The 21,047-nt window shown below is 39.6% G+C and overlaps 1 protein-coding gene across 1 annotated transcript in view; it reads left to right on the forward strand.

The window, feature by feature from the left end:
- LOC120534614 (zinc finger protein 271-like) overlaps positions 1 to 19,210 on the forward strand; it is a 69,116-nt gene extending 49,906 nt beyond the window's left edge. Inside the window, exons 4-6 of the mRNA XM_039762204.1 lie at positions 204 to 347; positions 11,740 to 12,198; positions 17,032 to 19,210. Coding sequence (XP_039618138.1) covers positions 204 to 347; positions 11,740 to 12,198; positions 17,032 to 18,266 — 1,838 coding nt within the window. The 3' untranslated portion in view covers positions 18,267 to 19,210. The remainder of the gene's footprint in view (positions 1 to 203; positions 348 to 11,739; positions 12,199 to 17,031) is intronic.
- Positions 19,211 to 21,047: the final 1,837 nt, after the last annotated feature.

Consider the following 21,047-nt stretch of genomic DNA (forward strand, 5'->3'; position numbering starts at 1 on the left):
GCTGATTAGAGCTTTGTTACATAGTGAAGAATTGAGGGTATGTGACGTTTGTAAAGTTAACAGCATGAATAGAATGTATGATAAGCAGGAAATTGTTAATGGTTAGTTGAATTTTTTTTTTTTTATCAAATATATTACCAGTATAAGGTAAAAAAAAAATATTTTGGCTATTGTTTGATGTTGCTTTCATTTTTGTCTTGTAGGCCCTTTAGTAAAAGCGGTCTATCTGAATGATTACAGCAGCCTGGTGGTGCTCAGTCTAGTAGTAATGAAGTGCTTTGAGAGGCTGGACATGGAGCAGATTATTCCAGATAGTTATGATGACTTCCACTTTACATATCATGATAGTCAGTTGACAGAGGATGCCATATTCCTTGGAGTTCATACTACCCTGGCACAACTCCAGACTGATATAAGAGTCTTGTTTATAGACTGTCGCTCAGCATTTAACATTATTGTACCATCAAAGCATGGATCACCAAACTCTTCATTTTGTTGGTCTCAGTGTCATCCTTTATAAATGGACGATGGACTTTCTAATGAACAGACCTCAGAATGCATGGATTGGCAGCACAACGTCTTCCATGCTGACTCTCAACACAGCACAGCACTCCACAGTATAGTATACTGATCTACCTTCTGTGCTTCTAGTTTATTTCTGACTGTGTGGCTCCAACTCCATTATTTAATTTGCTGATGACAAGGACTGCCTTGGGAACCACTTCGTAATCCAGTATTGATGCACAGAAAAAGAGCAAGTATTACAGATTGTATTAACATATACAGAACAGCTCAAACGCTGAGGTTATGCTGAGTTGCTTAATACCAGGCCTTGGGTGTCAACTACCTGTACACCTGCATATACTTTGGTTGGCACTGTCATGATGGGTTGTTTTCTGAGAGCTAAGCCTGCATGCGTAGAATGCTGGGAGCACAAGAGTTGAAAAGCTGGCAGTTCCTAATGGGTGAAAATTCTGGATTTCTTCAAATGCTCCCCTAGTGCTTAATTTACGATTCCTCCTCATGTTTGATTTAAGTACTTCTGAAAAAATATAAAAATATATATTTATTGTGTACCAGTTGAACTGGTTATGATTCAGTATTAGATGACTGCTCACACAGGTGCTACTGTCTCCATGTTTTTAAGTTTCAAGCAGCTAGCTAATGTTTTTCTCATTTGAATTGTTGCTATTCTTTCTACACTACAGCGGGTTGAGGATGACCACTCAGATTGTCATACTCACTCTTTGTTGAAACAGGTTTCCAGACAAACTCCCCACTCCAAAGCATAAGGATAGAAATCAACTGTTTAAATTCTGACTGAACAGTTTTATACATTCATCCATTCATTTTCCTAACCTGCTTATCCAGAGCAAGATCATGGGGAAGCTGGAGCCAATCCCAGCAATCATCTGGCACAAGCCAGGAATAAGCCAATAGAACAGGCTTTTCACAAAGTGTAAAGAAATACATTTGACAAGCTACAGGAGACCTTTCATTCCATAAAGCTGTTTCTGCTAAATTATCTCAGTATCTCACCTGTTTTGAAAAGCAAGTAAGCTCCCTGCTTCAGCTACATGACTCAGTAGATTGTTCTCACAACTGTTTGTGTAAAGAACACTGATCTTTGGCTTCTTTCTATCTTGAATGTACGGTCCCTTTTTTTCTACCATTGTGATTTTTAGTAGATAATTTACTATTGTGGACTATGGCCGGCAGCTTATCCCGGCCAATACCCCCAAGCCATCAGGTGGAGCCCTCCCTGCAATGTGGAGATGTCCCGAATTCCAGCAGGGCATCATAGACCTTGGAATTTCCCTTCACAGCCCTGCTGGATACTGTGGGGGCCACCAGAGGACACTGCAGGGAGGTTCAAGGACTCGTATGTTCAGTATAGACCGGAAGTACTTCACAATCACGAGGACAGAAAAAAATAAAGTACTTACAGGCTGAAGAAAAAGAGGGTCAAGGACTGTGGAAAATCCCAGATGGTTGAGCGGAGTTGGGAAGAAGGGTAACAATGTGTCTGGGAGTGGAGGATTGATTATTGTATTGTGATTTATTATTGATTTATGAGTATTGTGGAGTGGAGGGTGCTTTTTGCACTTGATTATTATAGTAAAAAGTCAAGAATTTGCACTTTTATCTGGTGTCTGGTGTCTGGTTTGAGGGTTCAAGGGGACGACAGCGCCCCCTATCTGTCACACTATTTATATCAAAGGAATCTATCTATCTATCTATCTATCATCTTATACTTCATTGTTTTCTATCTTACATGTAAAAAGAATACCATTTACAGTAATCCCTCCTCAATCATGGGGGTTGCATTCCAGAACCCCCCGCGATAGATGAAAATCCGCGAAGTAAAAATCATATGTTTTTATGGTTATTTTTATATATTTTAAGCCCTTATAAACTCTCCCACACTGTTAACATTATTAAAGCCCTCTAGACACGAAATAACACCCTTTAGTCAAAAGTTTAAATTGTGCTCCATGACAAGACAGAGATGACAGTTCTTTCTTACAATTAAAAGAATGTAGTACTAGGGTGTTGTACCGTGTTAGCCATTATGAATGTAGAGAAGAGCCAAGCAAAATGACACCTTTTATTGGCTAACTAAAAAGATTACAATATGCAAGCTTTCGAGGCAACTCAGGCCCCTTCTTCAGGCAAATCCTGAAGATTTGTATAATTAAAAGAATGCAAATATATCTTCTCTTCAAAGGAATGCGTGTCAGGAGCAGAGAATGTCAGAGAGAGAGAGAGAGAGCGTGAGAGAAAAGCAAACAATCAAAAAATCAATACGTGCTTTTGGGCTTTTAAGTATGCTGAAGCACCGCGATAAAGCAGCATTTTTTAGAGGAGCGTCCGTATCTTCTAGGCAAACAGCCTCTGTGCAAACAGCCCCTCTGCTCACACCCCCTCCGTCAGGCGCAGAGAATGTCAGAGAGAGTGAGAGAGACAGAGAAAAGCAAACAATCACGCACCGCACGGGAAGCACATTGTATATCATTGAGGAATTTTAGTTAATACGTAATACATGCTCTGATTGGATAGCTTCTAAGCCATCCGCCAATAGCGTCCCATGTATGAAAGGGATCACTGTACATTATAAATGCATTAAACATATATATCTATGATATAGTGCCTTTCAGATCTATTTATTTATCTAGTATGTAGAGCCTTCTATCTATCTATCTATCTATCTATCTATCTATCTATCTATCTATCTATCTATCTATCTATCTATCTATCTATCTATCTATCTATCTATCTATCTATCTATCATCTTATACTTCATTGTTCTCTATCTTACATGTAAAAGGAATACCATTTACATTATAAATGCGTTAAACATATCTATGATCTAGTGCCTTTCACATCTATTTATTTATCTAGTATATAGTGCCTTCTATCTATCATCTTATACTTCTTTGTTCCCTATCTTATATTTGAAAGGAATACCATTTATTTGGTTTTCTTTTTTTCATTTTTCAGGTATTTGTCCAATTTCAAAGATAGTTTCCGCCATTTTGAGGGTTTCCAGTTCACCTCCCCTCTTATTGCTCCTGCTTTGTGTGTTTTCCTCAGTGTGTTTCTCAAGTTGACTCACTATATCAGAGTCTATGTCATTAATATAAATTAGTAAGAGTCTCAGTTCAGGGATCGATTGCCTGAAGGACTCTACTGATGGCCAATCTCATTTTAGCTGTCTACTTTATCCCTAGACTAGATTGAAATTCAGCTTCATAAATTACATCTGATGCCAATGGCTCCTAGCTTCACAATTAATTTTTGATTTCAGAAAAAAGAAAAAGAGGAGACACCAGTTTAATCTGCATATATTTTCCAAGCCATGTAAATAGAATAAGTAAAGCTTTACAAAAATAAAACTACACCCAGACTGATCATTTTTTTAAAACCAAATTGACATACTGAAACCAATTCATATTTAATTAAAAGTTGTAGGAGGCCCAGTCTTCTCCAAACAACTGGATTTAGTCCTGGATAGGATGCCAGTTCTGTCCTGCGGTGGGCTGGCGCCCTGCCCAGGGTTTGTTTCCTGCCTTGCGCCCTGTGTTGGCTGGGATTGGCTCCGGCAGACACCCGTGACCCTGTGGTTAGGATATAGCGAGTTGGATGATGGATGGATGGATGGATGGATAGGATGCCAGTTCACGGTAAGGTACACTCTAAAACAACACTCATTAATATGATGCCAGCTTAATATTGTGAGCCAACATAACACATCTTTGGCACGTAGGACACAAAAAGAGTAATCTTAGGAAAAATGAATTGAGGCAAAGGATCTGGGGCTCTGAGGCAGCAGTGCTAATGACTGTGTCAGTATACCACTCTGGCCAAATGTGTGGATGGGAAGTGTGTAAAATGCAAACTAATGGACAGTGAATAAAGCATACTTTGTTACAGATGGAGGCAAAGGCCATTTGAAGGACATAACACAGTGAGTTTGACAAATGAGAGAAGGCCTTTCAGTCTGCTGCAAGAAGATCACCAATCCTATTCACTTGATTTCTCCACAATATTATCAAACCTGAGAATGGCAGCTAAGTTCTACTCTCTATCAGACTCATTGGTAATGTATTCCATGTGCCTATGGATACTGTTTGTGAAGAAAATCCTTCGAGCACTTGTGGGAGATGAACCCTTAATTATTTCTCTTCTGTGTCCCCCTGTTCCTGGTAAAGAATTAATTTTAAAGAAACAGCAGGGACCAAACATACTAAACCCCTTTATAATTGTAAACAGTTAATGGCCTGTTTCCTTAAACTAAAAGGGTCCAGCTCATTTAATTCCTCCTGATAGTTCATACTGTTCAATCTTGAATCAGCTCTGGGTTTTCTCTAGCTCTGCTACACCTTTATTTGTTAATATGAAAGCCAAATCTACACCCAATACTCCGTGTGAGGCTTAACTACACTCTAACAAATAAAGGTGCCAAAGTGGTTCTTCAGAGCAGTGCCATAGAGGAGCCATTTTTAGTTCTCAAAAGACCCACCAACATAAAGGTCCCTTAAAGAACCTTTTATTTCAATGTGTAACTGTCTCTATGATACATGATAACAGATTTGTGAAAAATCAATGTGCTCTTGATTTTCAAAGGACTCTTGTTGCAAACAGTAACACATGCTAAGTTCATATATTCTTGGTCTGTCTGTATCATAGTTAGCCTATTACACATTAAATATTTGTGTTTTGTCCACATATTAGGAATCTTTTCAAAGTCCAAAGAACAATTTCAAATGCAAAGAACTCTTGCCAGACAGAAACGATTCCTTGACAGGCAAAGGTTCAACTAGGAACCACACAACATAACAAAGTGCCATTAAAGAACCAGTACAGTTAAGAGTGTAGATGGTTATACAGCTTGTGTATAACCTCCCTTAATTTGTACTCCACACCTCAGGTGATATGACATAACACCACATTAGCCTTGGGAATCACTTCTGAAAGCTAATAGAATGTTAAGGTTAGGTTATATATTTCATCAAGCTCATCTTATCATCAATTGTCTACATATCTCATGCAGATATATTTTAGAAAGTCATCCGGCTGTCCTCTTTAATTACATTACCCAGTGGTTTGTTTCAAATTTCCACAACTCTTTGAAGAAGCAATTTCTTACTTCAGTTATCAGTGCACTTTTCAATTTCTACCTGTATCTGGAGTGAATTGGATGAAGTGATGAACAGTGTACCCAAGGGACAGAAAGTGGTGATTGGAGCGGATTTCAGTGGACATGCTGATAAAAGGGAACAGAGGAGACAAGGAGGTGAGGGGTAGGTATGGTGTCAAGGTCAGATGATAGTGGATTCTGCCAAAAGGATGGACATGGCTGTGGTGAACATGTATTTTAAGAAGAGGGAGGAACATAGGGTGACATACAAGAGTGGAGGAAGATGCACACAGGTAGATTACATCCTTTGCAGAAGAGTCAATCTGAAGGAGATGGAAGACTGCAAAGTGGGGGCAGGGGAAAGTGTAGTTAAGCACCATAAGATGGTGGTCTGTAGGATAACGTTAGAGATTAAGAAGAGGAAGAGAGTGAAGGCAGAGCCAAGGATCAAATGGTGGAAGTTGAAAAAGGAAGACTGCAAGGTTGAAGGTGAGACAGGCGGTGGTAGTGGTAGTGGTAGCTGGGAAAGATGTGCAGCAGGTTAGGGTGATAAAGGATAAAGATGGAAACACACTCACAAGCGAGGAGAGTGTGTTGAGCAGATGGAAAGAGTTCTTTGAGAAGCTGATGAATGAAGAGAATGAGAGAGAGAAGGTTGGATGATGTGGAGATAGTGAATCAAGAAGTGTAACGGATTAGCAAGGAGGAAGTAAGGACAGCTGTGAAGAGGATGAAAAATGGAAAGGCAGTTGGTCCAGATGACATACCTGTGGAAGCATGGAGGTGTTTAGGAGAAATGGCAGTGGAGTTTTTAACCAGATTGTTTAATGGAATCTTGGAAAGGGAGAGGATGCCTGAGGAGTGGAGAAGAAGTGTACCGGTGCCGATATTTAAGAATAAGGGGGATGTGCAGAACTGTAGTAACTACAGAGGGATAAAATTGATGAGCCATAGCTTGAAGTTATGGGAAAGAGTAGTGGAAGCTCGGTTAAGAAGTGAGGTGATGATTAGTGAACAGCAGTATGGTTTCATGCCAATAAAGAGCACCACAGAGGTGATGTTTGCTTTGAGGGTGTTGATGGAGAAGTATAGAGAAGGCCAGAAGGAGATGCATTGTGTCTTTCTGGACCAGGAGAAAGCATATGACAGGGTGCTTTGAGAAGAGTTGTGGTGTTGTATGAGGAACTCAGGAGTAGCAGAGAAGTATGTAAGAGTTGCACAGGATATGTACGAGGGAAGTGTGACAGTGTTGAAGTCTGCGGTAGGAGTGACGAATGCATTCAAGGTGGAGGTGGGATTACATCAGGGATCAGCTCTGAGCCCTTTCTTATTTGCAATTGTGATGGACAGGTTGGCAGATGAGATTAGAGAGGAGTCCCTGTGGACTATGATGTTTGCTGATGACATTATGATCTATAGTGAGAGTAGGAAGCAGGTTGAGGAGACCCTGGAAAGGTGGAGATATGCTCTAGAGAGGAGAGGAATGAATGTCAGTAAGAACAAGACAGAATACATGTGTGTAAATGAGAGGAAAGTCAGTGGAAGGGTGAGGATGCAGGGAGTATAGATGGTGAAGGTGGATGAGTTTAAATACTTGGAATCAACAGTACAGAGTAATGGGGATTGTGGAAGAGAGGTGAAAAAGAGAGTGCAGGCAGGGTAGAGTGGGTGGAGAAGAGTGTCAGGGGTAATTTGTGATAGATGGGTATCAGCAAGAGTTAAAGGGAAGGTCTACAGGATGGTAGTAAGACCAGCTGTGTTATATGGGTTGGAGATGGTGGCACTGACCAGAAAGCAGGAGACAGCACTGGAGGTGGCTGAGGCAAAGATGCTAAGATTTGCATTGGGTGTGACGAGGATGAATAGGATTAGAAATGAGGACATTAGAGGGTCAGCTCAAGTTGGATGGTTGGGAGACAAAGTCAGTGAGGCACGATTGAATTGGTTTGGACATTTGCAGAAGAGAGATGCTGGGTATATTGGGAGAATGATGCTAAGGATAGATCTGCCAGGCAAGAGAAAAAGATGAAGGCCTAAGAGAAGGTTTATGGACGTGGTGACAGAGGACATGCAAGTGTTGGGTGTAACAGAACAAGTCGCAGAATACAGAAAGATATGGAAGAAGATGATCCGCTGTGGCAACCCCTAACGGGAGCAGCCAAGAAAAGATAAAGAAGATCTTCAAGCATGCAATTGCTTATTTAATCGAATAAAATGACAATGATAATGACTCGAATATCAGTTGTACTTTTGGGGAGGCAGAAAACTCAAACACCTTTGCAGTATTAACAGTCATTAAATTAAGGTACAGTACTGAATTCTATTTTGGACATCACGAGCATGTCACCCTCCACACAGCAGATGGCAGTACAACGCCTTCAAGCATGAAATGCATCAGAAAAAAAAAAACACTGACGTGTTTTCTTGGGTATAACTACAGACCTTGCAAATCAAACGGTTCCTTTGGGTTAGTTTGTGGGTCTCAACTTAAGAAACGGATTATTCGAAAGACAGAAAGGTGCGTACTTACACAATTTATAAGAAATTGGGAGAATGAGAAATGCAACGAAGGCAGCGATAGCAGAGTATAACGTCATGAAACTAGAGAATCTTACTCAACGATGGACCGCTCCAGATCCTCAGTGTTCTGTCGAATGGGCTCTGTTCGACCCAAAAAGATGTTCACGGGGGGGCTCACCTGTCTGCCCCTATGCTAGATTCTGTGACAACTTCCTTTACACGATTATATCGATTGTCAGTGCTACTATAAAGCAACCAGACACAAATCGGCCGCTGCTTAAGTGTTTTACACTCTGTCACAGATCAGTACACACTGAACAACAGGACGCGGCAGTAATTCCAAACCGTGCGTTGTTGTCTGTGTTTCTCTTTCGCTTGGGTCGTGGTTGCTTTATGGAGGACAGCTCAGGAGCTCTGACTGGCGTTAATCCGCCCGGTATTGGATTCACTATGTTTAGAGGTTCGCCAAACACGAGAGACATCCAGCAGCTGCCATTGACGCTGCGTCTCTAACGTACGGACACTGTGTAAGTGCTTTTCTGTCTGCACAGTTGCCTACAGGCCTCATAGTCTTACTACGAGTCCAGATGCTATTTTAAATCACGCAGCTGCCGCCGTCACTCGAAAGCGTCCCCAAGATGTACTTTTTCATCTTGCCGAGTTTAACATCGACGCACACTCTGACCTCGCTGATGGCGTATCATTTTAGTAAACCGCTGAGCTGATTTATTGTCTTCTCTCTTTAGGACACACGGCGATTTGTGCCGGACGATTTTAAAGAACATAATTTGATTTACGTTCAGTCCAAACCGCGCAGATGACAGGGCGTTGCAACTGAGGATAAATGCTGCTTTCTCTGTACACTCAAATATGCTTTATGGTGATTGAACTTATTTAATAAGCGTACCATATTTAATAGAGACACATATTCAGGGTGCCTTTGTTCCGTACAGGATACTGCCAGGTCATTTTAAAAGAATTTCAACTCCTGTAGTAACGCATCATGTAATACAGTAGATGTGTTGATGCAAGAGGTGTCCTCAGTTTTATAAGGTGCATTGTGTACATGATCTTGATCGATCATGCACATTGTAACATTTTCTTCAATAAATGTACTTTGAATTATAGTGTTAATCTAATTAGATACGAGAGTCATCAATACTTATGGTGTTGGTGAGGCCTTTGGGTGCCCAGTGCTCTGTATGTAGACACCAGTGCACTGTGCATTATACGAGGTGTGATTAAAAATTATGGTGAATGTTTAAATAGTAATAAAAATATATATTACAGTAAAAAAACACATTGCCATTACACTGAAGTATAACCTCCATTCAAGTTAAAATAATTAAGGTAATGATTCACACTTAATATTTTCAACATGAACCAATATAATTCTTTTTATCTTACTGAACCCACAATTTTTAAGTTGTGGTAAATCATTTACAGTGATTGGGTGTAATTCACTTGTTTTATACTGAAGTTAATCTATTTTTTTAAGTTGTTACAATTTAAAATGGTTTATTGGTCGTAAACTGTTTTTATGCTAGAAATATTATGAACATAACACATTCCAATGCTGTACTTTGTACATTTATTTTAAAATCTAGTGCAACGCATTTTGCAGTGTAAATCTTAAATATACAACAAAAAATGATTAAACGTTTCTACAGCTTTCTTGAAAGTATGTTATATTACAAGTACTTAAAATTAACAGTTGAGAAACAGGGTTACTTACCAGAAATCCTCCGTTATAAAAGTCTGCTGCTGAAAATGACCAGACCAGTATAGCTACGTCCACTCCACTCGGGAAAGTGTTCTTCTTTTTTGGCAGTTGGAAAGCCAGCACGCTGGAAAGTTCAACCGGAAGAAAATACAAATGACCCCTCCGACACAGCACACGAACAACCTAAAATATTAGGTTAACCGAAATAGGATTTTTATGTTTATTCTCTCCACCATAACTTACTTTGGTACAATTTTTTTTTACTTTGATTGAGATCTGAAACCAAATATTCCAATCTACAACACTAAATGACTAATCTTAAGTTGCTTTAAAGAGAAAATTTACATTCATCATTACTTTCTTAGAGCACGCTTATCCCATTCTTCTTGCGACTTTCTAAAGCAGTTCTGGAAATCCGTTTCCGTGAGTGTCTTAGTTGCGCTGTCATGGCTCCCTCGATGTCCTGACTCGATTAGAAACGTTTACCTTTCATGGTCATTTTGACTTTGGGGAAGAGTCAGAAGTCGTATGGTGCGAGATCCGGTGAATAAGGTGGATGAGAACACAGCATAATGTTTTTATTTTACAGAAACTTTGTGTGACACGGAGCGTTGTCATGATGGATAATGAAACCGCTTGCTCGTTTCTCCTGTCGTTTTCTAAGCACATCGTTTCTTAAACACTCTAATAAGCCCGTATAATATTCAGGGATCGCTGTAGTGTTCCTGGGTACAAACTCATCTCTCACAATTCCTTCAGGGTCAAAAAACACAATCGTCATCACTTGATGTTGGATCTTGATTGACGCCGAGGCAGCCACGACAGCACAACTAAAGACATTTGCGAAAGTGGCAAGAATGATGGGATAAATGTGTGTGAAGCGAGGCGGATTAATGGCAATGGGTCTTTTACTGTGATATATATATATTTTGCACCGTATTTTTGATCACCTATGTGCATTCAGCCCACTATGACTGGGTTAAGAGGCTTTGAAATGCCATTGTCTGACTTAGTCCCCTCACTTCATGCTGTTTGCGGTAATTTTCTTACAGCTGAAAGCTGGTGCTTTAGTGTATTGAGGCAGCAGTTGCTGTGCCTGGGAAGTTCAAAGTGAACACATTCCACTGCACAACCATTAAATAGATGATACCAAAAATAATCAACAAGTAAAAGGATAGTGAAAAGCAGAGGAAGTGGTTGAAATTAAACCTAAATACATGGTTGCTTCTCTTTGGGCAAACCCACCTATCCTTATAAAACATTAGTAGTTTGGCAAATGACTGGAGACCATCCATCCATCATCCAAACTCATATCCTGAGCCAGGGTCTCAGGGAAGCAGGGACCTTTCCCAGCAAGCATAGTGGCACAAGGCAGGAACAGTCCCTGACCACCAGTGGGCACCAGTCCATTGCAGGGTGAAAACACAAACACGCACAGAGAGGCCAATTTAGCAGACCTGTCAAGCTTAATCAAGCTCTTTTGGGTAGCTGGTATCTAAATTGATTTGGTATCTCATCCACATATTTTCTAAAGGTTGTCACAGTTTCAGCATCAGCTACACAACTTGGTGGGCTCTTGCAGATTCGTACAAAAATATTTCATATTTAAAAAAAATCTTAAAATTCTATGCAACAAGTGCATACGTTTGTACACGCCTGGTAGTGTTATTGACTGCATCGTGTCAGAGAGGTTGTTCTAGGCATGCTCCACTGTGGGCCTTTTCCTTACTCAGAAAGGGATTAAAGGTGAAACTCATATGAGTTCATTTATTTTTAAGTGTAATTCTAAATTCATTCTACCCTGTTCTCTCTCCACAGAGAAAAAGAGGAAGCTGTCATTTCTACTATGCTTAAATGTACAAAATGGAGGATGTGTACCTGGCTGTGCGGGACTCCCTAGGCAAGGAGTGTAAAGGTGAAGAAGGGCTCTCAATAGAGAGGAGAAATGATGACGAATGGGACAAGGGCAACCGACTCATCTATCCCAAGGGAAAAAGAAGTATGGACATAAAAGAAGAAGACGACAGTGAATGGGAATCTGTCTGTTATCAGTTAGAGAGTCAGAGCGTTAAGGTGGAGGATTGTGAGTGGGAGGATGTAGGCATTCAAAATGACAGCACGAATATACAGCAGTGTGAAACTTTAAAGAGCATCAAGAAAGAAGACCTCGGATTAGAGTTTGTAACTGGGGTAGGCCTCCCTCCGAAGCGGCACTGCTCCCTAAAGGATCATTCTGTTCACGTGAAGCCCGAACCATTAGAGTCTGATGCAAGCCAGCCTGAGAAGGCATCTTGTCTAAGTCAGGGAGGAGAAGGTAGGTGTTCAAATAGCAAATCAAAGTAAAGTTTCTGGCCGACATAATTCACCTAAAAAGCACTTTAGGGGTTTGCGAGCTGCTATGCAGTCTTAGGGAACATTGTGTAAGTACTGAATTCGATAAAAGAATGACGCCTTTTTAATTGTCAAGCCCTGTAATCCTGCTTAATTCTTTCATATTTCATAAAACAATGCCATTGAGTACTGTGTCAACAATTCAAGTCTTTTAGGTTAGCATGAGCGCTGTCTAGAGCAGTTTGGTGAACATGCAATACAAGTACATAAAATGCAAAAGTAACTTTATGTCTTCTAAGTAGTAATTCTTTCCATTTATATAGTGCTTTTCTCCCTACTCAAATTTGCTTTAGTGAGTTGTGCCACTTCAACCACCTTGTGCAGCGTTCACCTGGATGAGGTGACGGCAGCCATTTTGGCACCAGTATGTTCATCATACAATAGCTGTTAGGTGGTGAAATGGTAAAGACAGATAGCCAGTTAGGGACATGGGATGATTAGGGTGCCAGATGGACCCTGGACATCGTGATACCTCCTGCTCTTTATGAAGGATGCTCAGGGGTCTTTTATGACCACACAGAGTCAGGACCTCAGTTGTACATCTCATCCAAAGAAAGGTGCCATATTTACAGCACAGTGTTGCTGCACTAGGGCAATGGGTTACACATTGAGACCACAGGGTAAGTGCCCCCTGCTGGCCTTGCCAACACCTCTTCCAACAGCTACCCAAGCTTTTCCTAAGTGGTCTCCCATCCAAGTGCTGACCAGGCCCAAACATTCTTAGCTTCAGGTGGATGACCTCTTCTGAAGTGCATGTGTTATGGCTGCTGTAGGACATTTTTAAGACCAAGAGTAGTAAGGTGGTAAGTAGTGTGTGACATACTAGTGGCATGATTACTGCCGTTGCTGGCATTTGGCATGCTAAATTTCACCTTGGGACTAATAGATAGATAGATGTGAAAGGTACTATATCATGTCATCTATCTATCTATTATATAGTGCCTATCTATCTATCTATCTATCTATCTATCTATCTATCTATCTATCTATCTATCTATCTATCTATCTATCTATCTATCAGTAAAATATATTTACAGTTAAATGCAGTGTCTATAAGAAATACCCACCCAGTTGGAAGTTATCACATTTTATTTTGCTATACAATATTAAATTACCTGTGGTGGGTTGGCACCCTGCCCAGGATTGGTTCCTGCCTTGTGCCCTGTGTTGGCTGGGATTGGCTCCAGCAGACCCCCGTGACCCTGTAGTTAGGATTCAGAGGGTTGGAAAATGGATGGATATTAAATTACACTGATCAACATAAAAAGAGTCTTTAAAGTCAAAAGTGAAAGCAGATCTCTGTAAAATGGTCTAAATTAATTACTAATTAAAATTCAAAATAATTGGTGACATCAGTATTCACCCTGTTAAAGTCAGCATTTAGCAGCTGTCCCTTTGTTAGCCATGACAGCCTTGAGTCTGTGTGCACAGGGCTCAGTTAGCTTTGCACATTTGGACTGTGCACTTTTCCCCTTTCTTCTTTGCCAAACTGATCAGTCTCTGTCTGGTTGCATGGACATCATGAGTGAAAACCCTTTTTTTCAACCAAACTGAGTGCATGGCCACAGCATGATGTTACCACCACCATGATTCATGAATGGTGTGTTTTTCAGAATTTTGTCTGATGGCCAGAAAGCTCAATTTGAGTCTCATCAGACCACAGACCCTTCTTCCAATTGTCTTAAGTGTCTCCCATTTGCCCCATTGAAGATATATCAAGTGTACTTTGTCTCTGTTCCACTCTCCCATAAAGCTTGTGACTGGTGAAGTAGCTGATCAATAGCTGCAATTTGCACAGTCTCTCCAATCTGACCCGCTGTAACTTGGAACCCCTTCAGAGCTCGCAAAGGTCTCTTGGTGGTCTCCCTCACTTGTCATCTTGCACAATCACTAAGTTCTTGAGGATGGCCTGCTCTAGCAGATTTACAGCTGTGCCCTACTCTTTCCATTTCTTGCCACCATCCATTGCCTTTTTCTTTTCAATCACCTTTTCCTGGAGTTGCTTGACGTGTTCTTTTATATAGATAGATTGATGACTTTATTTGCTTCCAGGGGGAAATTGGATTTTTCAGAAGCTTAATAAATATATATATATACACACACCAGAATGACTAAAATGAATGAAAAACTTCAGACTTGGCAGTTACATTCACAGTGAGGCATAACGTGGGCATATTTTGTCTTCATTGTGTAGGTTAGGGTGCTATACTGACTCACCACAGGTTGGATCTTTCAGATTCAGCAGCATTTAAACTGCAATCAGTTTTAATCCCCAATAGGTGATCTTCATTGCACTACTTATGGGGCTTCTCAAACCAATAGGCAGTACCATTGATTATTTAGGAATGTTGTGTTAAAGGGGGCAGATACTTAAACAGTTATTTTCTGTTTCTGACACTTGGCATAGAACTGTTTTCACTTTAACATTAAATTGTCATTTTCTGTTGATCGGCATCAAGAAAGCCAAATTAAATCTACTGTGATTCAATGTTGTATATCAATAAAATGTGAAATCTTCCAAGGGGTGAATACATTTTGTAGGCACTGTTTTTATTTACCATTCAATGTAATACAATGACTTTCACATCCTATCTGTACAGTGCATTTGCTGCTCTAGCAATTGAGGGAATCCTGTGTTTGTTTTTCTTTGTGTGTAAGTTTTAAATTTAATTTGTATCATTTGCCCCTAAAACTTTTTGATCGTATATGTTTCCCCATTTTAGTTGCACAGAAGCACTGAGAGCAGTTAAAGAGGCCTATCTTTGCTTGACAGCATGTATATGATGAGGTAGAACAGGCAGTAGTTTGGTAATCAACCGGAATAAAATATTTACAGTGAAAAGTATGTCGAATAAAATATACCTCTTTATTATAAAAGGAAATCCTGAGACGAGACTTTCGCAGAGATCATTTCAACTCCTGCGAGAGATCATTTCAGGTCCTGCGAGACGAGACTTTTTGCTAAGAGATTTTGACAAGTCCCACCCTCCTGTCAAACGTGTACAACCATGCCCACGGTCCAATCACTTCTCTTTCATGTGAATGCCATTGTCAGACCCAGCTCCTGCGTTCTCAGCTCCAAGCGAGGTCGGAAATAAAAGACAAAGAGTAGAAAACAAAGTAGAACATCGTAAAGAGGTTAAAAAATGATGGCGCAATACACATGCAGAGCAGGTTAGACATCATGAAACTACTAAAATTCGAAAGTCTCAAAAAACTGATAGTAAAGATCGCATTGGTGCTAACAAACGGAAATTATTGCTTGGTGAAATACCGGAAAAGTGAAAAGAAATTGAATATATGGACATAGGTCATATGACTGAAGTATGTACATATTGTTTGGCTTTAAACTTTAAGTCAGAGACTTGCATATCATCAAATTTGTGTTGCCATCAGGGAAAAGTAGTGTTTCTTCCCAATGAAAAGGCGTATCCGGGAGAATTAAAAGATTTGTTGTTTGGTGAAAGTGACATCCACGTACGCAAGCAGCAGAGACACGAAGTGGCTGGTACGTAGCTCAGACGGGGGGTGGGGGCAGGGGGGTTGGCGAGCGAAACCCCCTAGTATGTCAAAAACAAAACCACAAAATATAAACAAACTCAATGTGAAAAATGATGGGCACTTACCCAAGTTTCCTTAGTCCACTGCTCAGCCACCTAGCGCTTTCTCATTTAATTACTGGTGTTCCTCACTCACTGTCTCTCGCTCTTCTACAAACAATCAACCCCCAATTGCCGTATGCAACACCATCCTTATAAGGAGAGTTTCACTCCCTCGACCAGCAAGCACTCTCTTAGGGAGGTACTATTCCCTCAATGCGGGAGCAATGAACACTTATACCCAACACCAAACATGAATCAAACACAAACAACCTAACTCAACTAAACAAAACCACATGTAAAATAACCCCTGGATCATTAAAGAAAAAGAAAACATAAACTTCTTTTGGCAAATCAAACTAAATGAAAAATCCATATTCCATCTATGGCTGTTTTTCTTCACTCCTGACTAACTGCAGCTGCACTAAGCTTCAGTGCCGAGTTTAAAGCACTGGCCGCTATTTTAACATGACATACGCAAGAACCTTGTCCTACTCTCCACTGTCAGTTTCAGACATTTCCCAAAAAACTGACGGCAAGTCTCAGCTTTTTTTTGGCCAACGTTCACAGTACTCATTTTATGCCAACTCAGCATCTGTTAATTCTGTTTTTACTGCTATGTGCACTAGCACTCAAAGAAGCATCTCGCTTCCTCTACCGCACTGAATCCTAAACTGCAAAAGAGTTACCACAATTATGGAGTTTAATCACACACAAAGAACATATTCTGTACTCATGAGAGTAGATAAGATGTTAAGGCAGATGATGAGTGGGACAGTTGCATTTCTGCCAGGTTTCAACAATTCTTAAAAGACATAATTACTTGCTTTCTTACCCAATCCCAGGATTGTCAGCTTGTTTTTATAAAATTTTGAGTGTCTTATACAATCTTTTGAAGTTGTGTGTGTTTTTTTTTCCCCTGTGGGGCTTCACTTAGTACTCAAAACAACTTTTTTGTCTTGTTTTGTTTTTAAATGAAGAAGAAAATTAATGTGACAATGATTAAAATGAAGTAGCACCAGGGTTGGAACTCCATAATAAGAATGAGGTGCATTTTAACAAGATTAAGCTATTTTATACTAAAACGTTTGCCTCTTGCCAGATGTCTTTCTAATTTTTTTATACGTTTTTTTTTGTACATTTGCATATTTCTGCAGATTTACAAGAGAACAATAGCATCTCCTCATCTTCATTTGATCTGACCTCTCTTAGGAGTGGACCACTACAAATGCTGCTTGATAAAAATATGAAGAAATTGACATCAGGAGCAGAGATTTTGTTACCATCCCCTCTACAGTATACTCCTTTCATTGTAAATGATTCCAGCAGCACTTACCAACAGGTGCAAAATAAGAATTCAGAGGCTTTATATCAGAGTCAAGGATGGAAGAGAAGTTTTAAACACAAAGATAATCAGTGTAGGCATGCAAAACAGAAGCAGTTTTGCTGTACTGAATGTGGCAAGCGATTCTCTACAAGTTGCAATCTTCGGACTCACACAAGAATTCACACTGGAGAGAAGCCCTACAGCTGTTCCATTTGTGGCAAACGTTTTTCACAAATAAGTAATGTTCAGAGACATAAGAGAATTCACACTGGAGAGAAGCCATATGCTTGTGCTGACTGTGGCAAGCGGTTCTCCCACAGTAGCAATCTCCAAGACCACACAAGAATTCACACGGGAGAGAAACCATATTGTTGTTCTGAATGCGGCAAACAATTCTTACGAATAAGTCATTTTCAAAGACATACGAGAATTCACACAGGAGAGAAGCCATACAGCTGTTCTGACTGTGGCAAACAATTCCCTGCAAGTAATAGCCTTGAGAAACACATAAGAATTCACACTGGAGAGAAGCCTCATTGCTGTTCTGACTGTGGCAAGCGATTCTCCACTGGTAGCAGTCTTCAGAGACATATAAGAATACACACTGGGGAGAAAATTGACCCTCAAGAGAAACCATTTTCCTGTTCTGACTGTGGCAAACGGTTCTCCACCAATAGCATTCTTAAGACTCACACAAGAATTCATACAGGAGAAAGGCCATATTTCTGTTCAGAATGTGGCAAACGATTCTATGACAGTAGCAGTCTTCAAATCCACACAAGAACTCACACTGGTGTGAAGCCATATTGCTGTTTTGAATGTGGGAAACGATTCTCCACCAATAGTCATCTACACATCCACATAAGAATTCACACTGGAGAGAAGCCGTATTGCTGCGCTGAGTGTGGCAAACGATTCATGCTAATGAGCAGTCTTCAAAAACACACACGAATTCATACTGGGGAGAAGCCATATGGTTGTTCTGAATGTGGCAAACGATTCTCAGACAGTAGCAGTTTTCATAGACACAGAAGAATTCATACTGGAGAGAAAAAGAAAAAGTGAAGACTATGCAGAAAAGTAGCATTAGTTAAAGCCTACAGGGTAGTACTTACATTCTCCAACCTCTTACAAATTTGAAGGTTTAGTTTCCTCTGTGACCAGAAAAAAATCACTTGTCAGTCCTGAGATTCAAATTATAAAGTGTGAGTGTATATAATCGATAGTCAATATGTGTTGATCTTATAAGTCACATTAGTTACAGGTGTCTCCCGTCACATGGAAGTGAAATATTGAAAAATAATTGTGAAATGAACTGTGAGGTGATTAAGAAGTGCAATAGGAAGAATCCAAATGCTTAAGAAATATCCAAGCTGTCAGGAAAGAGCTGGGATTCAATAATCACAGAAGCACAAGTACAGCTCTTAAAAGGATGAACAGATGCAACAACGTCATTTATTTCTATGGAAAATCTTTACACAATGGATGCAGCTCAAAGTGCTTTACAAGATGTCATAGAAAGATGTAATGTAACAGCCTCACATAAAAGGGAGCAGACTCCACCAATGGAGGATGAGAAGCTGCAGAAAAGCAAGCGGCCACAGGAAGACAAATATTCAGGCAAGAGAAGGCTTGAAACTTAGCATTTCACTGGCCCATTCTCTACAATGAGCAGAGACCTAATATTTTTAAAGTAAAGGGTGTAAATTCGGTGAGTCAGCTTTATTATTGCACATTAAAAATATCCCTATAGTACAGTATGGATGTAGAAAAATACAAGTTTACCTGATTGGTACAGAAAAAAAAAAATATTTAAAAATTATTTTCTTAAGAAGTTAAATGCATTAGATAAAAAGACTATTATTTCGTTCAAAGCCTGTTTGATTCTCTTTATTCTAATTGAGAGGCATTCCTGTTCTTCAATATTCTTTTTGTATATCTCTTTTAATCTGCTTTTGTTTAATAAAGTGCAACATAGCTACGTCATAGCATATTTTAAAGTTGAAACACAATTTCATTTTTTTTTTTTTGATTCTTTGTTTTATAATTCAATGCTTTCATCTCTGTTATATCTTGTTTTGTGTAATAAAGTACTGTGTATCTGTGCATATTTTTAAGTTATGTTTCAGTTTGTTTCTGGTCCCTTTAAAATCTAGTTTAGTTTGTTAGATTGTGAATGTGTGTGTGTACTGCTGTTGTGCATATTAATGATTTGCTATCAGGTTAACTTTTAATTTGATATTGTCATTGCATTATGTTCTTATGGCACCTAAAAATATTGGTACCCTTTTATTCAAATAATGCTCGATTTAATATATACTGTACATATACGAGAGAGTACCCAAAAATAACTGGAATTGAAAAAAAAAATTGTTTTAATAATTTTCACTTACTGAAACTTTAGTTTCCTTCAAACTCTTCTCCATGTGAATGAGTGCACTTGTCCTAATGGTTTTTCCACTGGTGGAAACATTTTTGAAATTGCTGAAGAGGAATGTTGTTCAATGTCGGCAGCAATTTTTCTTTGACTTCCTCCATGGTACAAAAACGCTTTCCCTTGAGTTCTTTTATCATTTGCGGGAACAAGAAAAAGTCGCACAGAGCAAAGATCATGTGAGTAAAGACTGTGGCAAGAACATCAAGACACACAGGTCAATTCAGAAATTTCTTCAATAGCCTGACGACGATCTTCGTAAATTACATTGCAAACTTTTTCAAGATTTTTGTCATTCCAAATTGTGGAAGGTCGGCCAGATCTTGGTTGGTCTTCAAGTGCCATTTCCCCTCGTTTGAAACATGAAAACCACCCGTAGACCTGTGTTTTACTTAAAGCTTCCTCTTTAAAAGCACTTTCAAGCATCACTAAAGTTTCAGCAGCTGTTTCCCCTAAGAGAAAACAAAATTTAACACAGACTCACTGTTCTTTATGATCACCCATCACAAAAATTGCAGAACACGCTTAATAAGCACCAAGAAAACCCCGGAATGGCATACGAACAACACAGAGGAACGGCATTTGGCAGACTACCACAGTATACTGTTAGTATGCTACACCTAGCAGCGAAATTCACAACTAAATCTAGACTGATTTAAGTACAGATTCTGGTTATTTTTGGGTACCCCCTAATATAATATTTAAATTAAAAGAAGTTTTGTCATCTGTACATTCACTTATTTGGTTTGCAGTGGATAAAAACAAAAAATCCATGGAGAAAAAAAAATGCTTATTCTACAAAGACTTTACAAAATGGTCAGGACAAAATTATTGGAACCCTTCAGAAGTTCTAAGAAATACATGTCTCATACTGCTTCTTCACTGAGACTAACGTCATTTGCATGATTATCACAGGTGTCACTCATTCAGCGAGTTTAAATGGAGAACAGAACTCCCTCAACTGTTTTGTGTCATGGAACATGGGAAAGAGAAGGAAAAGCAAAGAACTCTTTGAGGAGGCATGACAGACAATAATACCCAAGCTTGGTCAACATAAAGGAGACAAGACCATGATGGTCCTGTGTTTCTAACATTCCTAGAAGTGGCCACCACGGTAAAAATTGATTCAATATTAAAGAAAATTGTGGGAAACGAACCAAGGAAAACTTGGAGTTCAGAACGCACCACTCACCACTGTCTGGATGAAAACAGGCTCTATGGTAGAAGACCTACAGAGACCCCACTACTCTGAGAAAGCAACACAAATAAACTCTGGGGTTTTACACAATGCATGTTGACTGAGAGATTATCCTTTGGACAGACACTGCCTGTTTGAATCTATGCAAGGCATAATAAAATTAGAAGGCAATCCGTTCACTTCAGGGTGAAATGTACAGCCCAGTATCCAAAAA

The sequence above is a fragment of the Polypterus senegalus genome, chromosome 8, assembly GCF_016835505.1.
Source record: "Polypterus senegalus isolate Bchr_013 chromosome 8, ASM1683550v1, whole genome shotgun sequence".
Taxonomy (NCBI): Eukaryota; Metazoa; Chordata; class Cladistia; order Polypteriformes; family Polypteridae; genus Polypterus; species Polypterus senegalus.